The sequence below is a fragment of the Marmota flaviventris genome, chromosome 14, assembly GCF_047511675.1.
Source record: "Marmota flaviventris isolate mMarFla1 chromosome 14, mMarFla1.hap1, whole genome shotgun sequence".
NCBI lineage: Eukaryota > Metazoa > Chordata > Mammalia > Rodentia > Sciuridae > Marmota > Marmota flaviventris.
The window spans coordinates 37103218-37130327 of NC_092511.1; the positions used below are offsets into that span (position 1 = coordinate 37103218).

General features: G+C 47.3%; 1 protein-coding gene across 1 annotated transcript in view; it reads left to right on the plus strand.

The window, feature by feature from the left end:
* Epas1 (endothelial PAS domain protein 1) overlaps positions 1-25306 on the plus strand; it is an 83397-nt gene extending 58091 nt beyond the window's left edge. The window contains exons 7-16 of the mRNA XM_027934586.2: positions 9054-9160; positions 14720-14867; positions 15521-15729; positions 16768-16958; positions 17469-17579; positions 18941-19431; positions 20122-20248; positions 20422-20536; positions 20793-20966; positions 23010-25306. Coding sequence (XP_027790387.1) covers positions 9054-9160; positions 14720-14867; positions 15521-15729; positions 16768-16958; positions 17469-17579; positions 18941-19431; positions 20122-20248; positions 20422-20536; positions 20793-20966; positions 23010-23161 — 1825 coding nt within the window. The 3' untranslated portion in view covers positions 23162-25306. The remainder of the gene's footprint in view (positions 1-9053; positions 9161-14719; positions 14868-15520; positions 15730-16767; positions 16959-17468; positions 17580-18940; positions 19432-20121; positions 20249-20421; positions 20537-20792; positions 20967-23009) is intronic.
* The last annotated feature ends 1804 nt before the right edge of the window (positions 25307-27110 follow it).

Consider the following 27110-nt stretch of genomic DNA (forward strand, 5'->3'; position numbering starts at 1 on the left):
TTGAGAGAGCACCTAAGACTGCACAGGGAAGCTGTGTCATCTCTAGTCCCCACTCCAAGCTGAGGGTTAACACAGTGGAGAAGAGGCCAGGGTTGTCATGAGTGGGAGTCTGAACCCCACCATAGCTCCTAACTTCTACTGTCCTGCCTCTGTGACTTTGAGGCCTGGTAGTCAGGAGGTAAAGAAGGAAGACAGGAAGGTCAGAGGTGATGGGCAGTAGCCAGCACCAGGAGTGGGGCAGGAGAAACCTAGAAAAGGGACTGGGCCTGGGGCAGGCCTGGCTCAAGTGAATGCTGCCGTGTCTTGCTGACTAGCATACCCCAGAAGTATCCTTCAGGGAAGAGCTCCCCCAGCCCAACCTCAGCTTTCTGCAGTATCCAGAATCAACACTTTACCATCCCAAACTCTCTACCACTCCCCTGAAATGGAGATAATACTTTCCTAGCCTGTTCCCCAGGGTCATTGTAGGATGAGGTAACGTGGAAGCCTGGGAAAGCACAGCACTATAACACACTCGTGAGCCTTCTTGTTATTGCATATGTCTCGCTTCTGCCCTTGGTGTCCCCAGAGCAAAATCTTCCCCTTAAACCCAAGGAGTCAAGGTCACTTCGGAAGGCCCAGGGCCCAGCTGAGGAAGAAGAGACCACCAGCAAAAGACTGTCATGTCTTCCCCACCAGCAGGAACCAACCACCAGTCCCAGGAAGGGAGCTCCTACCCAGCCTCCCCCCACCCCTCTGCCCCTTTCTTTTGTCAGCTAGGCATCCCAGGGCATCTGGTTTCTTCATAGGTGTGGCCCTGCTCTCCAGATTAGGCCGAGTCTTTCTCCTCTGATTCTGGAAGGACTTGGTATTGGTTGTTGGCTCTTCCTCCTTGAGATAGACCTCCACTTGTGGCATAATTTCAGAATTTTTGTAAAAGTATCCTTGAGGCATTCCTGTACTCTCAGTTCTTACCATAATTGGGCCAGGACTCAAAGCTCTGGGCGGCAGTAGATAGTTATATAAGTAGAAAAAAGAGCTCCCACCTCATAGGGAGAAATAGACATGTCTGAAGGCTTTTGTCCTGCAATGTCATCAAGGCGGCATTTATTGATAGTGTTGCTGCTGCTACGGTTGTGAGGACAAAAAATGTTGGTGATAATAATGATTGGAGAGAAGACTGCTCAAAAGGCAGGCATGAGAGGAATCCGTGCTCTGGGTAAGGTATTTATCAGATGCAGTTCTTGCCTCGATGGTCTTCTGAGTTGACATGGGAAATCCCAGTGCCCAGTCCACATGTCATTACTTTGAGGTGAAGTGGTGCTCAGGATACCTCAGCCATATAGCTCAGGAGCAACCACAAAGCTGGAGATGATGAACCCTGGAGGTGGCCCTTGTATGTGAAGCACAGTCATCATGCAACTCTAAACTGCAGGGAAAACCCGACTGTCCTAGAAAACAAGCTGCCATCCCTAGATAATAGCAAAAAGATAATTTTTTTTTAAAAACAAAAAAGGCTCAAGACTATGTTTTTGTTAAAGTGAGGGAGGAAAAATCCCCTAAAAAGGATAATTCAGTGTTAATCCATTACTCCTTGTCTTGGTTTGAATGAGTTTCAGGTAATTTTCTAAAAGCATTAACCTTTGGATTAAAAAGAGGGAACAAAACATAAGAAGTTGGGTGCCTAAAACTGTTGAAGGGGAAACATACACAGAGGGGAGACACACCAGGCCAGACATCTCAGTTTGGTTTAGGACTGGTGGGCAGAGTAGATACTGGCTTAAAGGAACCTGTCATTTAGGGCTTTGTGACTCATACTGTGGAGAGAGATGTCACTTCTAAGTTCTGTAGGATACTTTGCATTTTCAGCAAAATCTTGCCTTTCAAGGAACCTAATTACATGGCCTCAACTCTGAATTCAGTGGTGCTGCAAAGAAGAATGTAGAAGCATGTAAACATACAGAATGCTGTGCCACACAGAAGTTGTGTTTAACCGATTAGCAGATTAGTTAACAAGGGCACGGACAAGGCTTAGACAGTTTATGAAGTGACTATTTTAAGTCCTTAATCCCTAAGTGTTATTTCTCAATTGCTTTGATGAGCACTTGAGTTTTTGTTGTTTTTTGTTTTGTTTTGTTTTCACTTTTGCATTGGGATGGGGAGAAGTGCATGTACACGCACACACCCTTGTGAGACAGATGTTTAAAATACCAACACCTACATACGACTGTGAATGGGGGACAGGGCTCCATTTGCATCAGAGAATTAACTTAGTTTAATGACCTCTGACACAGGAGGGGCTATGATTTCCCCCAAAGGGGATTGTTTTCCCATAAGGAAAGTGAACAAGAATTTGAAGAAAGTCAAGCAGTTCAAATCCACAAAATCACTTTTGAGGCGGTTTGACACTTTACCTAGATGTAATGAGACCACAGACAGAAACAAACCAAAAGAAAGGAGTCAAATAGAAAAAGAGAAGAGAGAACAGAGGGGGAAAGGGGAGAAAATTAAATTTAAAAACAAAAGAGAGAGAAGAGAGAGGACTCTGATCTTGTGTTGAACTCTCATGTTTCCAAAATGAATTGGACCAGTAAGAGTCTATTCTGAAATGTCTGATACTGAACAAAGGCGTGTAGATGATTCAAAGTGCATTTGCCCTCCCCTTAATAAAGGGTCAGAGAGCTATATGAAGTCTTGCATTAATTATTTGAGTTATAGCAAATATATTTAAAAGTCTAAAACAACTTATATGTCAGTCACATTTATGCATTCAGATTAAGTATCCCTTATCTGAAATTCATGGGACCAAAAGTATTTCAGATTTTGGAGATTTTTAGATTTTTGAATGTTTGCAAAGACTTTAATGGTTGAGCATTCCTCATCTGAAAATCCAAAATTTTCTGAAATCTGAAACTTTTGAATATCACATTGTCACCGTTTGGATTTCAGATTTTCTGATTAGAGACACTCTACTTATTTATGATCTATTGCTCTAGACAAGGGGACTCAAGTTGCATAGTGAGTTAAAGAAAAAACAATGTCTTGATTATAAGTATAATCATGACTCAACTGTAAATATTACACTCTTTCCTAAAATACCGAGTAACCAATTCATGAACTGCTATTTATTGAGCATCTGCTTTGTATCTAACCCTGTTCAAGAGACTATTATATCCAAGAAGTAGTAGAGATTATTCCCGATTTCCAAGAGTTTAGAGTTTGAGAGAGAAGCAACTTAATGAAACCAAAGTGAGAGGTATAAAATGAAACATCCCACTCACCTAAAAGAAAGACAAAATTGTTTCCAAGTAATTTAACTTTAAAATGGGGTGAGTTCTTTAAATTCTCGTGGAGATGCCATCTAGTGGCAAAAGAGAGTAACTGTGAAGGACACGGAGCCACTCACCAAGGAGACTGGAGCAAAGTTTACCCCACTGTGATTTTTGTGAGTTCTGTGAGTCTTCTTGTAGCTTAGAAATAAATTATAAAACAGAATTACGTACAAAGGATCCAGTGTCACTGGAAGGATAAGTATAAAAATTACAGTTAAAATTTCAAGTTAATAAAGAGGGTCTTTTAATCTTTACAGATAGAGAATTTGAGGACAACCCTGTTTTGTCGATGGATTAAGTCAGTATAGGATGTAATAAAACCAGGAGTCACAGTGGGAAGAGTTCAAATGAATGCATTCTAAGTCCTGTGGATTTGGATAAGTCTTATGATAAATTCATTTTATACAAATTCAGGAATAATGAAGATAGCGAAAGTGAGGGAAGAATAGAGGATCATAGAAGAATATCAATAAAGAATATTATACCATATATCAAGATAGCTGGAAAGTAGTTTGAAGTCTGAGAATAAAATAGTCTGACTTTGTGCAAATTAATAGTAAAAGATAATATTCTTTCATTGTTTAGTGAGTACATTTAATAAATAATTTTGCTACTTTTTAGAGGGTGGGTGCCATATTAAATTCAAGGTGATCTTTCAAAGTAATGTATTATATGTATTTTATTTTCCTATGTAGTCTCTTCTAAGTATTCTTGCATTCTTATTCCTTAGCTGTTTTCTGAATATTTTAAGTAAGACCGTGTAGTGTGCTTCTTTAGGCCCTAAGGTAGAGGGAATATCAAATGCTCTCCAGGTACATCTGTGTCTGCTCGGCTGACTTTCTGGAACTAGCAGAGTTTGAATAAGAAATGCTTTTATATTATTCTGTCTCATCTAGGCAGCATGAAATACTCCCTAGAAGAGGCAACTCTATAAATTCTCTTTGGAAGTTATCTCAAAGTTTAATGGACCTCTCAATTCAAAAATTATTCCTTCTGTATGATCTGCTTCTCACTTTTCATAGTTCAAAGCAAATTTCCTCTTACTGTTCATAGGTTTTGGGATAATGACAGACAGCCATGGCATTTGTTGGCACTCAGGGCAGGATCAGTCCCGGACTGAGCCAGGGCTACTTCCCTGTGTATAAATTCACCCCATGTAACCCCCTGTGACCCATCACACCTGATATAATAAAGAAAAACTGACTTTCCATTAACTGCATAGAATTCATATAACTGAGGCAATATTTGAGGAAAACAAAAGGTTTAGGACTATCATTTAAAGCAAACAAAATCTGGGTAAAATTTATTAATACAAACAGGCTTTGAAATCTGAGCTAATGAATAATCTAGATAAAATTACATATAAGAGGAAGTGAGGGGAAAGGGAAAAAAACAAGGGGGAGAAATGAATTACAGTAGATGGGGTAGAGAGAGAAGATGGGAGGGGAGGGGAGGGGAGGGGGGATAGCAGAGGATAGGAAAGGCAGCAGAACACAACAGACACTAGTATGGCAATATGTAAAAACGTGGATGTGTAACCGATATGATTCTGCAATCTATATACGGGGTAAAAATGGGAGTTCATAACCCACTTGAATCAAATGTATGAAATATGATATGTTAAGAACTATGTAATGTTTTGAACAACTAATAATAAAAATTTTTTAAAAAGAATAATCTAGATATTACTAAGGAAATGCAGTGTCAACGCTTATAAGTGTGTATAGAGACTAAAATGTTCACACCACACATTTCCAGAAGGATGGAAGGACAGGGAAGAATTTAATATCAGTATTTATTGGCAAATGCATTCTCTGGAAAATAGGTAGTTATAAAGCACTTAAAACTTTTGTCCTCTTAAATAATTGAAATACTCTCTAGTCATCTTGTTTAGATGCTTAGTTTACTAGCAGAGCCTTCCCTGTGTAGGGGACAGGGGTAAAAGCTGTGGCCTGACCTTGGTTGCCTACAGGCAGCGGCATCTGAAGCCAAGCAGTTTGACTGCCACACCACATGGACAGGCCATGGAGGTCACCGGCTGGGGAGGAGAACGAGCCCTCACAGCCTGTGGCTGGACTTCTTCTGTCTCTTGAGGTGATGGCACTCAGAAAATAATCTCCTCCCTCTTCCTCAGCTACAGATTGTCCATTTTGAACGGAGCTTCTGGACATTTTTTAAGGAAGAAGAGCAGTTGAGGGACCATGAATGACTCTGTTCCCACTGACAGGCACTTCTCACTCAGGAGTGGCCTGGCCCCCTCCTTTACTTGGGGAACAGTAACTTCAGAACTGAACCGCCCTTTTGTCTCCATATTTCCTATTTTCTCTTTTCCTTCTCCTGTCTCAGTGTGGCTGTCTTCTTTGTCTACATCTCCCCTCACTGAGTCTTTGGCCTACTTTATGATGAAAGGGCACTCACCGTCCTTATAATTTCCTTATTGTTGAAATCTAGGGAATTAAGGCCTTGAGAGCTCTGTTTCCTTAAAGTGGAGCCATCCTACTGAGTTGACATTGAAATTTGTGGATGAACTCAAACTGATTTTTTTTTTCCCCTGTGAGTTAAGCATCCTTAATTAGGAAGAAGGAGAAAAAAAAAAAAAAAAAAGGTTCCCTGCCCTGATGGAGATTGCAGATGAAACTGTTATCACAGCCCTGCTCTGGTGGTGTGTCCGGAGCCCCGGGAAATGAGCGGGGAAGGCCCCTGTGTGCTGCAGTAGCCAATCCTATAAACAAGATCGGTTCATTAACCTTCCCGCCCGGCGTCGACGTGCCTGCAGTTGGGGGCAAATGACCATTAGCTTTAAGTTGGGGTTTCCTGGCTTTGTAAAGCCTGACAACTCGAACGTTCTTCAATTGTGTTCGGGATATGTGTATTTCCCAGTTTTTACAGTAGTCTGTTTAAAGGAATGAAGAAAGAGACGTTAAATATTTATTTTAGTTGACAAGATAAATGACAGCTGCTAGGAAGAAGATATCTGGCAATTTTGAAATCTAGGTTTGTTTGTCCACTTCTAAAACATGCCCATTGTGTGTGTGTGTGCCTTTCAATGGATGTTACGTTAATTAGATTTGAAAAACATCTTATGAAGCTGATTATAATATTTACTTTGAACATTTTTAATTAAAAGATTCTAATCTTGAAAGGAAATTTAATTCCTCCAGGAAATAGAATCATATCTTTCCTAGAATGCCTGTAGACTCATTATTGAGGGTCTCTAGAAAATTCTAGACCTGCCCAGGAATGGGAGCAGCTTATCTGGAAAATCAGTGAGCCTGTAAATGGCCAGCTGTTGTTAGCAGGGCCACCAGAATGGTTTCAGTTCTCAGGCTAAGCCTGAGATGCATTTGACTCAAAAGACAAGCTGTTTGGTTGTAGGGCCAGCACCTTTCTACCACCTTATTCTCCTTTCGTCATCACCAAGCCAAGGTGCCCTTGAGTGCTTCCCCCCAGGGTCAGCTTCAGCAAACAAGTCATTGCCAGTGAGCTCAGAGACCTCTTTAGTCTGAGCTAAGTGAGGGGACAGATCCTCCTGCTGTGAGACCAGCTGCCTGGTATAAGGGGCAGCTGGAGTCTCACTGGAGAAACTACTGCTGGGCGATGAGCTGAGACCTGAGCCTCTCAGCCCAGATGAGCTTCCCACTGTGTGAAAGGCTCTCACTTCCCAAGTCTCATCCCAGCAGACAACTTGCCTCTTTGCTGCTCACATTAATTCCAGACACCTTACAGAGCGGAGAAAAGATGGATTGGATGTCCTGAGGGTTGCTGCAGGCTGTGTGTGCATGCACCCAGACATGTTGATGCTGTTAATCCTGCTTAAAGAAGAAAAGTAGATGCTTAGTGCCAGGTTCCTAGCAGTGCTGGGAGAGACAGGCTTCGGCTGCACCTTAGAGAAAAATGGTCTGCTGGCCAGGTGCTAAAGTACTTACTAGGCTTCCATTGTAGGGGAGGCAAAAGGAGAAGGTGACCCTTGAGTTCAGGGACTGACAGAGAAGGATATGAAGAGTCAAATGCACGCTCTTGGTGACATTGCATGCCCTTTAGGACTTACTGAGGAGACAGTCGTGAGGGCTGGAGGAGTTGGAGAGGGCTCTATGGAGAAGGTGAGGTTCTTGATCTGGCCATGCAAAAGTCAGGACTTGGAAAAACTGGAGGAGAAGAGGCCTAAAAGCCTAGCGGCAGGAATGAGTTTGCCAGGGCTGGGGAAGTGTGACAGCAGGGCCTCCAAAACAGAGAGCACATGGCACAATGGCATACTGCAGATTAGTTGAAAATCAAGTTGTTTGGAAGATGGAGACTGGATTTGGGTGGGGGATGTTGGAAGTCAGGCAGTTGACTCTTGCTGTGGTTGGCAACATGGAACTCTGTGGGTGCTTAACTAAGGGGATGCAGGAGGGAAAGATTATTTTAGGGGAATTGAGTCTGCAGGTCACCCAGTTTGTAGCTCAAGGTCATTCCGGTAGAGGGTAATCCACATGCAAAGTGGAAATTCCATGGGCCCAAGTGGGGAAACAGCAGTCTTTGTCTCTGTGTTAACCAGGAGTGAGGAAGAGCCAGGGAAGGGGAGCCCACCTATGCTAAGATTCCACTCTGCTTCCTGTTTCCTGTCTCCCTCTTCCTGTTCTACATTCCCGTATGGATGCTGATGGGCATCCTCTGATACCTAGAGGTCATGTGTCTGAAGCAGCTCATCATGACAAGCCTCAAGCAGCACTTCTAATTTGTGATAGGCCAGGTAAACAGGAGAATGGGGGGAGGAAATGTGTGAGATAACAAAGATTGTGAAAAATAATTTTGGTGTGACACGGGAGAGGGATCAGCCCAAGAACATGGTGGCTCTTAGGCAGGGCTTTGTTGATTCTGATGATTCCAGCACAGATCCAAGGGGGTAAAGTGATTCTTCATGGTTCTCCACGTTGTGTCTTTTCTCTGCCTACTTCCACCCAAATCAGACTCCCTACAGAAGGAAGGCAGGGGCCTTTGGGACAGCTGCACCCTTCAGAGCCTCCTGTTTTTCAGGGAGGGTAGCAAGGAGGTGCACTTCTCCACCTGGCTTCCAGTTTCTTCCTCCCAACTTCCCCTGCCCCACTTCCCTTCTTAGGGAGAGGGAGAGACCAGTAGAAGCAGCTGAGGAAGGTAGACACAGAATGCCTGAGGCCATGGGCAGCTCCTGAGAAGAAGCATCCAGGCCCTGAGGTTTTAGTGCAGATGGGCTCCCGACTCCTCCTTTCTCTGTGCTCAGCACAGAGACCAACACTGCTGTTTCCCCACTTGGGCCCACAGAATTTCCACTTTGCAAGTGGATCACCCTCTACTAGATAGAATGAGCTTGAGCTAGTAATCAGGAGCCTCGGCTTTCACTTTGGCTCTGTCCCTGGACACTTGTTGGACATCAAGCAAATTGTCTGCCCTCCTCTGTCTCCATTCCTTTATCTGAAAACTTGTGGAGTGGGGGTGTGAGCCCCTTCAGTGGTTCTTGTGTGTGTATGGCGGGGGCAGGGGTACTATTCTTCCCCCACAGAATGACCTCAGGAAGAGCAGAACAGCAGGGGTTTGGCTAGACCCACAATTGCAGCTTGAACATGATGGTTGCTTGAATAAGCAGTGTGACCAGGAAGTCCAAGTTATATTCACCTTTTATTTCATCTTCTGGGTTTAACTTCTTGAGCCCCTGCTCACATGCTATGTGAAGTTCATGTGGTTTTTCTTCCTCACATGCTTTTTTGTTTTTCTTTTAACATTCAGAATCACAGAACTGATTGGTTACCACCCCGAGGAGCTGCTTGGCCGCTCAGCCTATGAATTCTACCATGCACTGGACTCAGAGAACATGACCAAAAGTCACCAGAACTGTAAGTTCTAAGAGGGCCCCATGGGACATCCCTGTGTTGGTAGAATCTGGCCTTCAGTGGGGTGTGACTGATGAGACAGAAGACTGGGTCACTTCCTTCCTATAGCTGCCATCTTGTGTGGCACATAATAGCATGCCTTCAAGTCATTAGAAAACCAAGGCAGCCACTAGCCTATAGAATGCTTCCATGCACATTAGAGAAAGGACTCTTCCTCCAAGGAACAGACACACCCAAGCCAAGGCCTACAGCTTGGAGAGTGGAGGGTGCACTGCATCTCAGTCCCCACATGCCACCTGCACTGAGCATTCTTCTGTACACCTTTTGGGACAGCATTAAATCAGCTTGGGCTTGTGCTATAAATGCAAGAACATCTGTGCATAGAAGAGGAGGGATGGGGAAATTAAGGAAAGAAGAAAGGGCACCTAAGTTGGATCTTGAAGGATAGAGAAGGATGGGGCTCCACAGAGGGGAAGGTAGTATGACACCCACTTCAGACAGGTGTGGGGGCAGCCCTAGTTCTCTACAAGGTCACCTGCCAGATCAACATAACTTTAGAGGAGGCTGTCCATGTGACAAGGTGTGGGGGAATGGAAACTGCTCTGTAGCTTGGGGAACCCTGCCTAACTCAAGGATTCTAGAATAGAGCTGTCCAGTAGAACTCTGTGCCATGGAAATGTTCCACCTGCAGATATGGCCTAGGCAGCACTTGAAATATGTCTAGTGCAACAGAGGAACTGAACTTTTTGGAATTTAAATGATACAAATTAAATAGCCAAACTTGGCTTGTGACCACCATGTTAGACAGGGTAGTTCTAGAACGTTCACTTGGCCATGTTCACAGTTCCACCTTGCCATGTGCAGGTGATTGAGGGTGATTTTCTCAAAGCCAAACAACCCATCAGCAAGGACTCTTGGCCTATAATGCTGTATGTAGCCCACCATAAACCACAGAAATTTGTAGAATTTATCTCTTCCCTAGGAGATCTTATTTCTGGAGAAAAAAAGGGGACTGTGAGCTCCTTGGCTTATATCTTTGACTTTGGCATCTCACATAGTGCCTGGTACAGTATGGTAGACAGAGATGCTGAGAAGACCAAAGGATTAAAGATGGTTTAGAATGAGGTTTGAGAAGATTCTCAGTGGCCCTGATGGCAATGAAGTAAATGGAAATGTAGATATTTGTCCCTGTCCTATATCTGTCCCTCCCTCCCTCCCTCCCTCTCAAGGTCAGGACAGCTAAGGTTGAGAGCAGCTAAGAGCTGCTGAATTGTCACAGAGGTTTCTAATTGGCCCCTCTGTTTCCTCCTTGTGGCTTTTGTGTTTGATCTGACAGTACAACAGGGACCATTATCGTATCTCAGAGAAATTCTCTACTTTCCCACTATCTCAGGGAAATTTCCCACTCTGTGCTTTCTGGCAGGGGGAAAAAGAAAGAAAGAAAGAAAAACAACCACCTAAATCCAGTCCTACTCAGGGACCCAGGAATGACGAAGGGAGGATGAAGTACCTCCCTGTGCCCATGAATATGCCCCTGTCATAACCTGCCCCCCGATGTAGGATATGGCTTCGGCCTTCCCTTTGGGTTCCCCAGGTTTTTGTGGTCCTCAAGGGGTTCCTGCTACCGAGGCATGTTGGCAGAGGCGTGCAGGCTCTGGACCGAGGGCCTGGCTCTAGCCAGCTGACCCCCTGATTCCCTGGGGTCTGGCTTTCCGGGCCTCTCTGCCTTTAGATGTAAAGTTGGGGGAAAGCCCAGCCTTCTAAGCCAAGGGGGAAGTCAAAGCAGGGGACAAATGTAAAAAGTTTCTGGGCATCTTGGAGGACAGTATTATACTTTATCTTTAGGAGGGGGTACTACCGCCCAAGGTAGCAAAAATTATGACTTGTCCCCAAGCATATACAAGGATTTTTCCCCCCTTCTTATTAGAACTCCTTTGAACTGTAAAAAGTGCCAGGATAAGAATTTGTCATATCAGCTTTCTGCTGACTCTAGGGATAATCTGCTGGGTTTTCTGTTCGCTTGCTGTCATTTTACTGGATCCGGGTGTGTATGCATCGGGCACAGTTAAAGGTGATTCACAGCCCAAAAAGAATCACAGGCTCCCTTCTTCCCCAGCGGGAGCCAAGTAACACTGCCCTGAGCTCAGAGCCCAGTATTCAGCCAGCAAGGTCATGTCCAGCAGAGCGAAATCCACATGAGTTGGAAATTGGGTCAGCATCAGTTATGACAGGAGTCAGTCTGCAGAGGGGGTGTATGTGTGTGTCTCATTTTTTTGGGGGGAGGGGGTACTGCCAATAAAGTTACATATACATTCACACCATGTTGTGGAGTAACTGGAGGCTCAGGTTTGAGGCGAGTCCAGGTCTATACACTAAGATCCCAAATTGACACATGTCTATGTGTCAGCCTGGAAATGCTTACCATTGCAATCAATGGCCGGGGAAGGTCCATCTTCAACCAGATTAAGATAATTGAAAGCCATCATTTCCAAATGGATTAATAATTTATACATCATTACTCTCAGAGGAGGGGTTGGGGGTTGGCTTCTCTTTGTTGTATAAGGACATTATGTGCTCTTAGGAAAACAAGATTAAAGGCCATAAAAAGCCTATCTTGCTACCAAGTAGCAGGCCCCTCACCAAGGCTGGCATTAATGAGCAGATGAGAAGAAAGCTGGTGTTAATTATATTCTGGGACAGAGCAGGCCCTTGTCTGCAATTATTAGAAATGTAGTTACAACCTCTGCTTGCTGCACTGTTTAATCAAAAAGAATAAGAACCCTGAACTTGGTTTGCATTAAGGGCCATCTAAATAAGTTAATTCCAGGCACTTGAAATTGTGCAAGAATTGTTTCATTGTAGCCGGGGAGCCTGGATAGCACAGAGAAGACAACAATTGCTCCTTTGGTCAAGGAGTCCATGGGGGCTTAGGACAGTGGTAACAGAAAATTCTACCTTCCCACTCGATTTTGACTCAAGATAATGTAGTCAAAGAACACTGACCTGGGAGCCACAAGACCTGTTACCCAGCCTAGACTCTGTCACTGTTGTCCTATGTGAAGATAAGCAAGTCACAATCCTTCCAGCCTTAGTTTCTTCATATTTAAAGATGCTATATCTCCTCCCTTGATAAAGGATTGGATGAGAATGATACAACCACTTTGGAAAATGCTTTGGCAGCTTCTCATAATAGGAACATATGCTTATCGGATAATCTAGAGATGGCCCTCAAAGTTGCCCCCACAAGAACTAAAAATATATAACCATACAAAGATGTGTACACAAATGTTCACAGCTCCTTTGTTTATAACAATACCAAATTGAAAACTCAAACATCCAGATGGTGCATTCATAAAATGGAATATTACTCATCAGTGAAAAGGAACAAGCCCAAAATGCCTGGAACAATATAATGAATCTCAAAAACCTGCTGAGCGAGTGTGATGAAGTCTGATGCAAAAGGGTATGCACTCTTTTTGTGAGATTTCACACATATGAAAATTTAGGAAAAAAAGAAAACAATATAGAGGGACAAGAGATCAGTGGTTGTCTAGGACCAGGGATGGGAATAGCGAATGTCAGGAGGCATATGGCTTTGTGGGAATAACGGGGAAATTCTCTACCATCACTATGGTGATAGGCATGCAGTCGTGTATATTCGTCAAAACTCATTGCACTACGTGCTTAAAATGGGTGCATTTTTACAGAAAGCCAATTAAACCTCAATAAGGTTTGTTTTTACAAATGGAAAGCACACGGAGTTTGGTGTAGGAGTCCTCAGTTTAGACTGATCCTGTGTACCGTTTCCACTGAAGAGGCCTTTCAGCAAATTACTCAGTAGTTCTCAGCAAAAGCAAATCTGCGCAGGCTGCAGTTTCTTCAGAGGTAAAACAGAAGTCATCATAGGTCGCTCGTGATGTTGCTTGTTTGGTGAGGTAACAATGACACTGAGCCTCACTGAGTGCCTTAGGTGCCAGGCACTGATCTAATTGCTTTGCAGAAATGAATTCATCTCATGAGACCGTTTTGGACACTGCAAAGCACTGTGCTCATGTAAGTCACATTAATTCCTGCACCTTGCAGGTGCTTGTTAAATTTTTGAAGAGGGTAAACTGTGCCAAGCAAAACACAAGCTTAATGGTTCACAGGCAGCGTTACTGTGAACCGAGCTGCATCCCTCCACTTCAGGGGCTAGTGAATGGGGAGGGGGCCCCCAAGCCCACCAGGAGAAATGGAGAGACTCTGTGTACAAAAAACCTGTATATTCTCCCAGGGGGTCCCTGTGACATTATCTGCAAACGTGTAACATAACTGTTGGTGACAGGCCCTGATCACTATACATACTAGTAGCTTTGGGAAACAGGTGGCTTTTCCCATACAACATTTGTGTGGCCAATAAACCAGGCAAGTGCGTTTGGCCCTTAGTATGAACAGTGGTATACCAGATAGCTAATAATTATTATCATTACTTCTACTGTTATCAATACCTTTTGCAGAGGAGGAAACCTTTCCCAAAGTCCCCAGACTAGTAAGATTACCTGGCCTGTCCATCAAGTGCCTCTTTCCAGTTCTCTGTGACTTGGGGGTTTTGGAGCTGGAATTCTTTCATTCCTGAGGAATGAAAGCAGATGGACAAGTAGGAAAACCGTCAGCAATTCTCACAGTAGTAGTCATTAGAATAAAGGGACTTATCAATTCCTTTTCAATGACAGCAGATAGAGCATTGTGGGCCAAGCACAGGCCAGGATGGGACGCCCCTTCCCCGATGTTTTTAGATAATAAACACAGGATCCCCTTCTCAATGCATTTTAGACAGGAGAAAAAAAAAAAAACCTAAAATGAACAGAATAACCTGGGAAAGGAGAGAAGCCATAAGCAGGTCAGCAGCCCACGGGGCAGCTGAGAGGAGTGCAAGGACTTTCCACCGCTCAAGAGGAGGCTGTGGGGGCTGCTGGGGTCCCGGCCCTTCTGGACCCCAGCTGGAGAGTAGAGGGGTTTACTTCAAAGCTTCTCTGGCCCTAAAGGTGGAGGATAGCCATGAAAGCAAAGGAACCAACATGTTTGTATCCACAAGCAGGGCATTGGTGACATGCCTGCTGCAGAAGGTGGCTCTGAGGTCAGCCTTTCTCCACGCTGTGTGCAAGCCCCCCACTTCCTAGAGTGCATTACAGGGCAGGGGCTTCCTTTCACTGAACCCCATGAGGAAAGCAGGGCAGGTGCTGCTCTAGACTCTGCTCACAGCTGAGCTGGTCCAGGAGCCTCACTCAGGAAGGTTGGGGACAGGATATTGCAAAGCTTCAGAGTAAGTGGGTCCCCTCTAGCTGTACAGCTGTGGGCAAGTCCTGTGCCCTCTCTGAACCTCCTTTGCCTACATTGAAAATGAAGAGTTGGCCAAGATGATCTCTAAGCTCCCTCCCAGCTCCCTCTCCCTGGTCCCCACTGTCTTGGACCCAGTTCTATCTGTCCCCCTGTACACCTGCCCTCCTTGGGGAGTCTCCTGAGCCTGTGGTGCACACCACTCCCCTACCTCTCTCACCTCAGGCTCCTTTTCTCCTCCCCTAGTGTGCACCAAGGGACAGGTGGTGAGTGGCCAGTACCGAATGCTTGCAAAACATGGGGGCTACGTGTGGCTAGAGACGCAAGGGACAGTCATCTACAACCCTCGCAACCTGCAGCCTCAGTGCATCATGTGCATCAACTATGTCCTGAGGTAAGTGTGTGAGGGCTGGTGGGCTTTGGGACCTGGTGCGCAGGAGTGCCTGAGAGCCACAGGCATGGGGACACCCAGCCTCTCAGAACCCTGGGCACCACCTCTGGGAGCTGTTGACAGTAGTAATCCTTGAGCCTGAGAGGACTTCCCATGGAGATCTTAGGAACTGGGCTCCTGAGGATTTTCTTCTGCCCCTTCCCACTTATCTGTCATTACACTGTGGTACATAGGGAGGCAGAAAGCACACAGTAGTCTCTTAATATTTTCTGAATGGGGAAATGAGCAAGAGAATTGTTCGTGCTTTCTGGGAAAAGCAGATCTAGCCACTTCCCTCTACAGTGCGTGGGAAGAATACCTGAAAACGTCATTGTGAGGGTGAAACAAGCAAAAGTGTCCACCCTCCTGCATACCCCCCCAGCTCAACACAGTCTAAGGCAGCACCCCAAACAGGTGCACGTGTACACAGGATGCCCCTGCCCTCACTGCCTCCACAGCTCACAGGCCTCCGTTGTGTGGCTGTTCACAAAATGCCAGTGTCCCTGCCCATCACTTAGTCGGAGAGGCGTGGCTATCAGAGTTTCTGTGTGCCTAGGGAAGCCAGAGGATATTACTGGAAAATGCAGAAGGTCTCAATGGCTCTCTTGTCCCATTAGTGAGATTGAGAAGAACGACGTGGTTTTCTCCATGGACCAGACTGAATCCCTGTTCAAGCCTCACCTGATGGCCATGAACAGCATCTTTGACAATAGTGGCGAGGTATCTGAGAAGAGTAACTTCCTGTTCACCAAGCTGAAGGAGGAGCCCGAAGAGCTGGCCCAGCTGGCCCCCACCCCAGGAGATGCCATCATCTCTCTGGATTTCGGTGGGTGCTTTCAGCTGAGCTGAGCCCATCCCTCTTGGGACTAGGGATGGTTCTTACCAAAACAGGCCTTCCCAGCTACAGCTTTTCCTAAACCAGAGCTGTCCCTGGCCCTCCCCCAACATCTTGCTATCATCTGTCAGCAGCCAGGCTCTGAAGGACATGAAAGAAGCATATGTGCCCTTGCCACCAAGACCATCCTAAATCTGCCCTCGTGAAGTACTGAGGGAGGTGGTCATGAGAGTCGCTGCTTCACCACAGGCAGGGAGAGTCGAGCAAGGGTTGGGGGGATGTGGACATTGCCCCAGAGAGAGGGTGGATCCCCTCCTAGACCTCGAAGGATGGCCGGCTTGTTTAGAGGGAGAGTTAAATTGGGATAATGGGAGGGAAAATTCCAGAAGGGCCAGGAGTCAGCCCTCAAATGCCCAACTTGATTAAAATGTTTGCCTGTCTCCCCGGGATACAAGTCATATGGTTCCCAGCGTTCCTGACCCTTCCCTGCTCCCCTCCTGGAGACACCCTAGCAGGGGACCTGGGAAGCCCCCCTTTCTAGGTAGTCGCCCTCCCCTGGCCTTTCTGTGGCCGATGGAAGAATCACCACCCCTGTCTCTGCTCACCTTTTCCCTCTCGGGTGTGTTCTTGAGAGGCCACGTGAGAATCACTTCAAAGAATCATAAAGGGCAAGTGGGCCCTTGCACCAGACACTTTGTAGCCCCTGTTTCTTGGTAATAAATCCTGAGGCCAGTGGCCCAGTACTTCTGCCATCACTTCCTCCTCTATATTCTGGATTGCTTTTCAGGAAAAGTAGCTCTGGATAACTTTAGTTTGAAAATGAACTGCTCCAAGAGCCTGCTCCCTTTACAGGGAATCTGTGCATTGAATCATAGCCCCACTCAGGGGCCATGATCCACCTGGGGCACTGAGGGCTGAGCCCCAGGCAGGTTTCAAGACCCTTTCAGGCCCCTTTGTGCACCTTCTCAGCTTCCTCTACCTGGTGCCTGTGGTAGAGAAGTTCAGCTGAGCAGGCCCTTGCCTCCACAGGGAACCAGAACCCCGAGGAGTCCCCCTATAGAAAGGCCATCCTGCCCCCAGGCCAGCCATGGGCTGCAGAGCTGAGGAGCCATGGTGCCCAGAACGAAGCTGGAAGTCTGCCTGCCTTCACCGTGCCCCAGGTGGCTGCCCTGGGCAGCACCACCCCCAGTGCCACCAGCAGCAGCAGCAGCTGCTCCACGGTGAGCTTCCCCACCCCTGGGCGAGAATATGGAGAGGGAGGGCTCCTCTTCCTGAGGATGGCTGAAGGGACCATCCTTCTCTTCCTTCAGTTATCACAGAGTCCAGAACGTGGCCATTCACCTGCCAGGGCTTAGAGCTGCTGGCTGACTGTTGGTATCCATTCCCCACCCCCACCAAAATGGCGATTCCTTAAAGAGCTTTGAGCACCCAGCTTGTCCCTATGCAGGTTGTAGGGCTGCCGTTGCAGAACCCCACTGGCCACAGCCTTTATCCTGTTTGCTTCTCAAGACACTCCGTAAAGTGATAGGAACTTTTTGTGGTGAGGACACTGGTATTCAGAGAGGTTGGCAACTTGATCTAATTCACACGGCTCATCAATAGCCCCTCTACAAATACTTGGTGGAGGAGAGTTGAGCGGGTCCAGGAATGTATTTCTCCTTCCACATTGGATTTCTGGGGGAGACTAGTGCCATGTCCTTGACTCAGTCCCCCTTCTTCCTGATCCCCAGCCCAGCAGCCCTGGAGACTATTATTCATCTCTGGGGGATGACCTCAAGATTGAAGTGATAGAGAAGCTCTTTGCCATGGATACAGAGTCAAAGGATCAGTGCAGCACCCAGGTAGGTCACCATGCAGCAGACACAGTGGTGTGCATGCATGCTCTCTGGTGAGTGGCAAAGATGCCTGTCCATCCTTTTGTTGCAAAGACCACTGGGGAAATTTGGCTGAGGTCCCTAAAATGAGTGAAGGGACAGGGGGCTTAGGGTCACCCCACCTCCAACTCCTGTCCTCTGCTCTACCTGTGTTAAATCCAGAGCGTCCATGTTTAACTCTCAGCTTATTTACCTTCTACTTATTTGGGTAACTTTCTTTTTGCACATGCAAACCAAAACTACAACACTGAACCTTTCTTTAAGGAAGCCATCCTCTTCAAAAGCTCATCCAGATTCACAAAACATTTCTAATCATAGGGGACAATTACTCCCTTCCCAAATACATTCATCATAGAATCTGTCATTTTATTTGAAATGCATTTTTAAATGATATCTGATTGACAAACTTTCATTTATACACAGCTTCATAAGGCCTCATGTTTTTGCACAAACATAAAAGGATGAGGTGGGTGGACAGGTGTGTGTTTAATAAAACCCCAGGGAAAATCATTACTCCCCCATTTGTCTGGAGTTATTCATCCAGATCTCCCCCTTTTATCCTGACTGGCAGACATTCCATCTGTTCCACAAAATAACTGGAACTACCTGCTTGTGCTGTTTCCTATAGTTGTGACCATTGCTAAGCTATATTCCCAAGTGAGGGGGTCAGTCCCTGAAGGTACTTCTTTCTGCAACTATGCATGAGTATTCCTTGTGGGTCCCTTCCTGACACTGGGAACCTGAGTGTGGCCTCCACATACCTGCTGATTGGAATAAAGTCCCCCTTCCCTGGAGCCTGGCTGTACACTTCCACAGATGTACCCTGGGCACCTATACTGCATGCCTAGGCTGGTGCCAGTCATACGAGGGAGGTGAGGACAAGCTGTCCTGTATCCCCAGGAGTCACGTTGTGAACCACAGGCCTGAGTGTGTCAGGAAGACATGGAAGGGGTGACCACTGCAGCTGGAGTAGGAAGGGACAGCTTTATGACAGGGGTGTGGCTTCCCCGACTGGGAAGGCAGGCAGATTGTGATGGGCGGAATGGAGAGCATTTCAGGTTGGGTGTGGAGGTGACACTAGTGAACCGGGAGACTTGTGGAGCCAGATGGAGGGATAACATAGAAAGGCTGATGACCCTTGACCAAAGACCTTTCTCATTAAATGACCAAGTCTGAGTATTTTGCATGGGGAGCCATTGGAGGTGAGCAGGGGAGTAACATGATGAAGTCCTGCTTGAGATGAGTGGCTCTGATAGGGGCCTTGGAGGGACGAGGGACTGGAATAACACCAACCACTGAGCCGCAGTGCCCTTGCTCTCTCTCCTCAGACTGATTTTAATGAGCTGGACTTGGAGACTCTGGCGCCCTACATCCCCATGGATGGGGAGGACTTCCAGCTAAGCCCTATCTGCCCGGAAGAGCCATGCTTGCCAGAGAGCCCGCAGCCCGCCCCGCAGCACTGCTTCAGCGCCATGACAAGCATCTTCCAGCCTCTGGCCCCTGTGGCCTCGCACGGCCCCTTCCTCCTGGACAAGTACCAGCAGCAGCTAGAAAACAAGAAGACAGAGCCCGAGCACCGGCCCATGTCCTCCATCTTCTTTGACGCCAGGAACAAGGGGTCACTGCCACCATGCTGTGGCCAGGCTAGCACCCCTCTCTCTTCCATGGGGGGCAGATCCAACACACAGTGGCCCCCAGATCCACCATTACATTTTGGGCCCACAAAGTGGCCTGCTGGGGATCAGCACATTGAGTCCTTGGGGGCATCGCCATTGGGGCCCCCCATCGCCTCGCCCCAAGTCTCCTTGTTCAAGATGAGGTCAGTGGCAGAGACCCTTGGCTGCATCTGCTGGGGTTAGGCTGGGCAGGGAAGGGACAGATAGGCACTCACCCATGGGATAACTGGAGCCCCAGAGATCTCCCACCCCCAGGCCTCTGATCCCTTTAGATCTTCTCTGAACTCTGAGAGCCTTCCTATGGCCCAAGTCTCCCACTGCAGTGTCCTCTACTGACCACGTGAGCCCCAACTTTACCTTCTCTCGGCATCTTTTAATCTCTCCAATAAACTCCATTTCAACCAGCTGGAAGCTCGCTAAGTCTCAGTGGTTGACATGTGACTTTGCTTCCATGGGGTACGTGACCTTCACAGAGCATCCCAGCTGATCTTCAGTGGGAAGCAAGAGGGAGCCGAGCAGCTTAGGCAGGGGAGAGATGGAGGCAAAAGAAATCCCTTAGGGACTAATGTCACCTCATGGGCAGCCACACCCGAGGGCAGCCCAGATGGACAGGCATATGGAGGTGATACAAGTGGCTTGAACCATTCAGCATCTGGCCAGGTAGAAGAAACGGAGGTTGAGTTATAGCTTAACCTCCAGATACGCAGCCCCCTCTGCCACTCTGCCCTCTGGGTCTGCAAGTCACCCCAGTCATAGAAGAGTTGGGTCCAGGTGAAGGCACCGAGCAGCATGGCTCTAGACAACCTCACGGCCCACTCTCTTGGGCTTGGCAGGTCTGCAAAGGGCTTCGGGCCTCGGGGCCCAGACGCGATGAGCCCGGCCATGATAGCCCTCTCCAACAAGCTCAAGCTGAAGCGCCAACTGGAGTGTGAGGAGCAAGCCTTCCAGGACACGAGTGGGGTAAGCAATCTCTGACTGGCAGCATTATAGGCACCCTCCCACCCCAGTCCTCAGCCAGGCTGGTGGGTGACTCTGAGCCTGCTGTGAGCACCTCCAAGTGCCTGTCCAGGCCCTGGGGAGCGGGGTGGGGGCATCTCCATCCCTCTCCCTATATCTGCCCTTCCCACACACAGGGGGACCCTCCAGGCGGCAGCAATCCCCATTTGATGTGGAAACGCATGAAGAGCCTCAGGGGTGGGAACTGCCCCTTGATGCCTGACAAACCCCCGAGTGCAAGAGGCCCCACTGGTGAGCAGGCCTGGGCCGCGGGTTTGGGTGGAGGGCTGGGGACTCAGGGTCCATCCTGCTTCCTCCACTCACTTGCTCCCTGCGCCCTGCTAGGACGGGCCGGTGTTGATGCTGTTGGCAGTCTCTGGGCTCTGCAGTCCCAGGGGCTGGCTGGGATTCCGAGTACCTCTGTGAAACAAAAGTGCTGCTGGGGACTTCACGGCCCCTTCCCTCCCTCAGATGCTAACACTTTCATTCTCCGGCCTTGGTCTTTCAGATGACTTCACTCAAAACCCCATGAGGGGCCTGGGCCAGCCCCTGAGACACCTGCCGCCACCGCAGCCGCCATCTGCAATAAGCTCCAGGGAGAACACCAAGAGTGGGTTCCCCCTGCAGTGCTGTGCCTCCCAGTACCAGAACTACAGCCTGCCATCAACTCCCAAGGTGTCAGGTGCGTCCTCAGAAGCTGGTGCCCCTCCTAGGGTCTGATGTGCATGGAGATCTGACTGGGTAGGGAGATGAGGAACAGCTGCCTTCATGGAACAATTTAGCACTTGGAAAACTTAAAACAATTGCCTTCACAGAGTCCCTGATGTCCCCTGGTGCCATGCTAGGTACCATTCATGGGATTCTTCAGCCCACTGTAGTGCTGGGTTTCCCAGGGCCAAGACCACCTCTCTCCTTTCTTTCAGGACCTGCTCGGTGCCAGGCACAGAGAAGTGCTTGGAAATGACTTGCCCAAAGAGCCCCTTCTCAAAGCTCACACACCCTGGTTTAGCACTCTCTGCACAGTTCCCTCGACAGTGCCTCTGACCAGCGAGGACCCCCAGGGGGTGGGTCCAAAATGGGTAAAGCACATCAAAACACCTAACATAGATTCAGGGTAGAGAGCCGAAGGGAAGAATCCAAACCCCAAGGGGCTGGATCTGAAGGCGGAAGACTGACAGAGTGTGTGTTCAGAGGTGAAGGACCAGAAGCTGTGATGCAGGAGGGGCTATTAAAGAAGAGAGAGTTAAGGAGAGTGCATGGGATCGGGGTACACAAAGACAGGAGATGGACATCACCAGGTAGGAGATCTTGGCTTTGTGCAAGGAAAAGCTTGCTGCCGTGGAAAGGTGGCCACCTGGAGAGGCATGGACTCTCCCTCCCTAGAAGTATAGGTGCAGGGGCTGAAGGCCATCTGCCCACAGAGATTTAGAAAGGACCCTCCAGCAATCAGATCACCTCAGGGCTCTTGAGAGTCCAGAACCTGTGTCTTTTACACGGTTTTTCCTACTGCTGTAGTGCTCAAAGCCCTATCAGCACATGGGGCATCACTCTGAGGTCAGGCAGGAGCTGAAAACCGATGGCAGGAGGATGGCCTGGAGCTCTGGGAGAGGTCACCAGTGGACTGTCTTCTAGAAGGTTCAGTTACAATTGCCAAAACATAGATGGGAAACAGTATCTTAACAAGGAGGTTTCTATTTGGCATGAACATAATTTGTGGTTTTAGAAAAACATACCAGACCCTTGTCCTCAGCAGTATAAGTTTGGAAAACTTACGGTTTCATGCTCGTAGCCCCAGGCTGCAGAGCCCCAGACAGCCCTAGGCTTGAATTCCAGCTCTGCTGTTTATCAGCTGGTTGGCAGGCAAGCCAGGAAGTTTCAGTGAGAGATTTGCGATGCATCAAGTTGAGTGACTATTCCTTGAATGGGGAAATCATCTTTTCAACTCAGGTCATTTCAACACTAATAAAAGAAGAGGGGAAATCAGCAAGGGGTGGTGAGCGAATATCTGTTGGTACCACCCCAGTGTGGGCATAGGAGGGAGGCATGGGCCCTGGAGGGCTCTGACTCAGCAGGTCCAGGAGGGAGTGGCCACAGGGGATGAGGCTCTCCAGATAAGCCAAGGGAAAGGAAAGAGCTGCTGAAGAGCTGCAGGGCCGCTCCCGCAGTGCCCAAGCCTTCCCCTCCTGGGGTGGCCTGTGACTGTTTCCCCTGTGTCCTTCTACTCATCTGGAGAGCGACCCAGGGATAAGGAGGAATGGGGTCTTTGCACCCTTGGATCTGCAGAGGGACCCTGCACACGTGTGGGCGTGCCTGTGGCACAGGTCTTACAGGTTCTGAATCCCTTTCCTCCCTGCTGCCAGTGCCTGGTGGGCACGGGGCCAGCAATCTTTGGGGCTCTTCCCAAACCCTCTTCCACACACCCTCCTCCTCCCAGAGCCCTGCCTGTGTGCGGTCTGCTTCCCTCTTTTGAGGGGGTCTCAGTGCTGCTGAGTCTGGAAGCTGCTGCGTTCTCTGCTGGGTCATCCTGTGAGCAGGGAGTAGGTCCTGGAAAGAGCGCTGAAGGAGCACAGTGAAGTCAGGGCTGCCCCCTCCGACCCCCAGCAGGGACACTGGAGACACTCCTTTCCTTCTGCACGTGCCCTTCTCCTCCCTGCTAGTCATGGAACGGATGCTTTGCCAGTGTTTGATTTAGGCCTTTAAAATATGATCCCAAACCTTCTTGCAGGCATGGCAAGCCGGTTGCTTGGGCCTTCGTTTGAGCCCTACCTGCTGCCCGAACTGACCAGATACGACTGTGAGGTGAATGTTCCCGTGCCAGGAAGCTCCACACTCCTGCAAGGAGGGGACCTCCTCAGAGCCCTGGACCAGGCCACCTGAGCCAGGGCTTCCTCTGGGCACACCGCTGCCGACGCCGTCCCACCGGCCTCACCCTGCGTCTGTGTTTGCAACTAGGTATCTCTAACACCAGCACACTTTTTACAAGATGTACTTACCTGGTCAGTTTGCCCAGGTCACCAAGCAGTGGCCTTTTTCTGAGATGCTCACTTTATTATCCTTATTTTTAAAATACACAGTTGTTTTACTTGCTATGTTTTTTGCTGTCAATTAAAATGTTCTTAAATTTTATAAGATTTTTTTTCTCCCTGCCTTCGATTACTTCTAATTTATATTACCCGGAGGTTTCTCTGTCACACACAGTGTCCATACTAATGAATCTGCTGTATGTCTGCCCTCCTGTAGGGAAAGCTTTGGCTCCATTTAACTAAAAAGATTTTTTTGTTGTTGTTGTTATTGTTGTTGCCAAAGAGAAAAAGGACTTTGCTTTCCAAGCTTGTTTGTGGCTTCTCTCTCTCAAAGCCCTTCTTTTCTTTTTTTTTTTTTAATTAATCACCATATGGTAAATTTCATTCTTTTTTTTCTTTTTAAGCTGACTCTTTGCTCTAATTTTGATATGACTTATATGGGAAAAAAAAAAAAAAAGCAATGTGAAGGGCGAACTCCAACATGGTTACCTGTGAAAGTTGCACAGTGTGGCTTTTCCTAAACTGTTTGGTGTTTCCCCCCACCCCCAATCTGGTGGATTTTTTATTATTATTCAAAAGCATAACTGAGTTTTTTAAAGGAAAATTTATATCTGGGTTAAGTGTTTATCGTATATATGGGTACTTTGTAATATCTAAAAACTTAGAAACGGAAATAGAATCCTGCTCACAAAATCACTTTAAGATCTTTTTTGAAGCTGTTAATGTTATTTCTCTCCGCATTGCTGGCGCTGCAGAATTGTACAGTACTCCCACAGGCCTGTACTAACACTGCTAGAGATCTCTCTTTGTTGGCTTTTTGCTTTTGCGACATGCCATAGGTGTGACAAACAATCCAAGACGTGGAATCATTAAGTGGGAGCGTGCAAGCTGTCTTCTCCTCATGTTCTCTATGTATTATGTATGTATGTATGTATGTATGTATTATTATTGCTGCCAGAGGGTCTGATGGCACGTCAGGGGTGGGGGTGGGGAGAATGCTAAGGGAGAGGAAGTGCTTTAACTTTTCTTAAGGTTATGTTGCTAGCCCTTCAAGTGCACTGAGCTATGTGACTCTAACAGTCTCTCACGCGGCACATTAGAATATTTCCAGAACTACCATGAAATGGTTTCGATGGGAATTCATGGAAACAAGTGAGGATTCAAAATGATTTGGTGACCCAGTCCACATCCTCCTAGCTCATGACCTTGGAGCTGGACTGAGAGAGGGTACCAAAGGGTGGGGGCGGGGGCAGCAGGTCCTCACCAGCCCCAGCCTTATGCCCCTCACTCAAGCCTATGGGCAGACAGCCCTGCAAGGCCAAAGTGCAGCGCCCCCTGCTGGTGGGAAGCAGTTGGACCTCCAGGGATGGCCCCTAGCCTCAGGCCCTCGCTGAGGTCTCTGTCACATGCAGTGACATATATAGGTAGGAAGCACTGAAAATAGTGTTCCCAGAGCACTTTGTAACTCACTGGGCAAGAGGGACAACACCTTTTGGTTTTTAAATACCAATCAACATGGAACTTTTCTGTCATGGGTACCATAAAAAGTTTCTAAACACACACAACACAAAGTACATCCAGCTAAGAATTTGGTAAGCCCAGAGGGACTTATTGCCAAAATCAAATATTGGCTTTCAAAAGAAATCTAAGATATAAGAGAAAATTACCCACTTGCTGTGTTGCCTAAGTCACACTTGAGCAGCACAGTGTCATCTGACACACGGCGGCAGAACTTGAAGGGTTACCGACATGTAAACTCTGGTGTTTGATTTCCTGTGTTTGTTGCCTCAGCATTAAGGGCATTTTACCCTTGCAGTTTACTAAAACAGTCTGAAAAATATTCCAAGCTTCACATTAACCTTACTTGTCAACATAACAATTTTCATGAACATTATTATATTGTCAAATTCCTACTGACAACATTATAACTGTCTGGGAGCTTAACTTTATAAGGAAATGTATTTTGACACTGATATCTTATTAAAGTATTCTGATCCTATCGCTGCTGGTGGCTCTTATTTCCTGTGGATTTGTCATGGGCTGCACCAGTGGAAAGTGAAGTACTTATTAAATAGTTTACAGAGAATGAATGATGGCCCTGACCTGAGACCACTGAGGCCATCTGACAGGAAGACTGGTGAAGGAAGGAAAGAGTATTACTACCACTTGGCAATGCCTAAGCCTGAGAAGCCATGCTGTCTCTTCTGTGTTTCTGCAGGTATTTTTCTATCTGCCTCAGAATACCCCCCACCATCTTTTTCTTCTTCTTCTTCTTCTCCTCCTCCTCCTCCTCCTCCTCCTCCTCCTCCTCCTCCTCCTCCTCCTCCTCCTCCTCCTCCTTCTTCTTCTTCTTCTTCTTCTTCTTCCTTCTTCCTTCTTCTTTCTTCTTCTTTCTTCTTTCTTCTTCTTTCTTCTTCTTCTTCGTATCCTGTGGGAACCCAAGGAAAGAAGTCATACTCTCTACCTTCAAAAAACTACATGAGACGGTTTGAAAGCCATTCTGGTCTATGGGTGTTCATGCTGCACTTTGAGTAAGGTTCCCAAAGAAAGGGCAGCCTGGAATCTAGTAGTTAGAAAGGAGTTTACTTTGGAGGTGGCCAGGCTCAACCAGGGATTTCCAGGTCCAATGTAAATGAGAAGAGCAACGATGACCTCAGACAGTAAAAGCCCAGCATTGGACAGGGTCCTGGCAATTTCCTTATTTTAAACGTGACTTTTGTAAATGACATCCTCTGAGCAAGCCCCTGCCTCTGTGATGTGACTCTGGAGCTGGTGGAAGGTAGGGGGAGAGCCAGCAGCACCTTTGCTCCCACTGTCAGCCCTAGGAATGACTGCTGCATCTTGTATGTCTGACGGTTTGGTCCATAACATATGGTCTCACATGACCTGGTAGCTCACTTGAGCCTCAGCCTAAGCAACGCTGTGAGTACCCGTTTTACAGATGCAAAAGACTCACACTAAGTGACTTATGCAAGTTCCATGGGAGAAATAGAACCTGAACCTAGTTTGAGCCAGTAGTTCTCTCTCATGCCCTGCATCTGGTTAGGAGGTATATTTTATGACAGGGCCCTGTTTTCATTTTCAAATAGAAAACTCTCATCTAGATTGTTTTAACCTTTAGTCCTCCTCCTAATTTTGTGATTATTCATCTCATTTCTTCTCTTCCCCAACTTGGTGCCTGGACCTTCAGGTTAAATTTCTTACACTCTGCCAGGCTCCTACCCACCTTTGCCTGCCATTTGGACTCCCTGAAAGCACTTTTCTGGAACTCTTCTGTGAATGACACATCTCAACTCACCTTTGGGAGCAGTTGCCTCAGAGCATTTTGGCAATCTCAGGACTCCAGCCTGGAATAGCGTAATCCTGGCACTCAACAACTTCAATGGGCCTGTGGGGTCTTTAATGCTATCCTGAAGCAAAGTGTTTGGCTTTAACCACACCCAAGGCTGGGATCTTCTCTCCAGCCCCTGGGAGTAGGAGGATGTGCTAAGCTCCTCTTGCTTCCAAATCTAGCAAGGAGGGAACACTACAAAGCCATTGTTCCTGATGGATTAGAGAAACTCAATTTCCTAAAATACTCAAGCACAAGACATGGGACACACACAAGCCATCACTGCTTTATGTTTTGTCTCAAGCAACTCAGTGAAGATTGGCTTACATGCTCCTGATTTCATGTTTTGTTTCAAAATGCAGGTACTTTAGAAATAAATATGTGCCTGCAGAGCCAGGTAGAATTCGCACAGAATTCGCAATTGCTGAACCCTTGGCACGGCTCCTGACTCTAGACATGTTCTCCTCTAGGC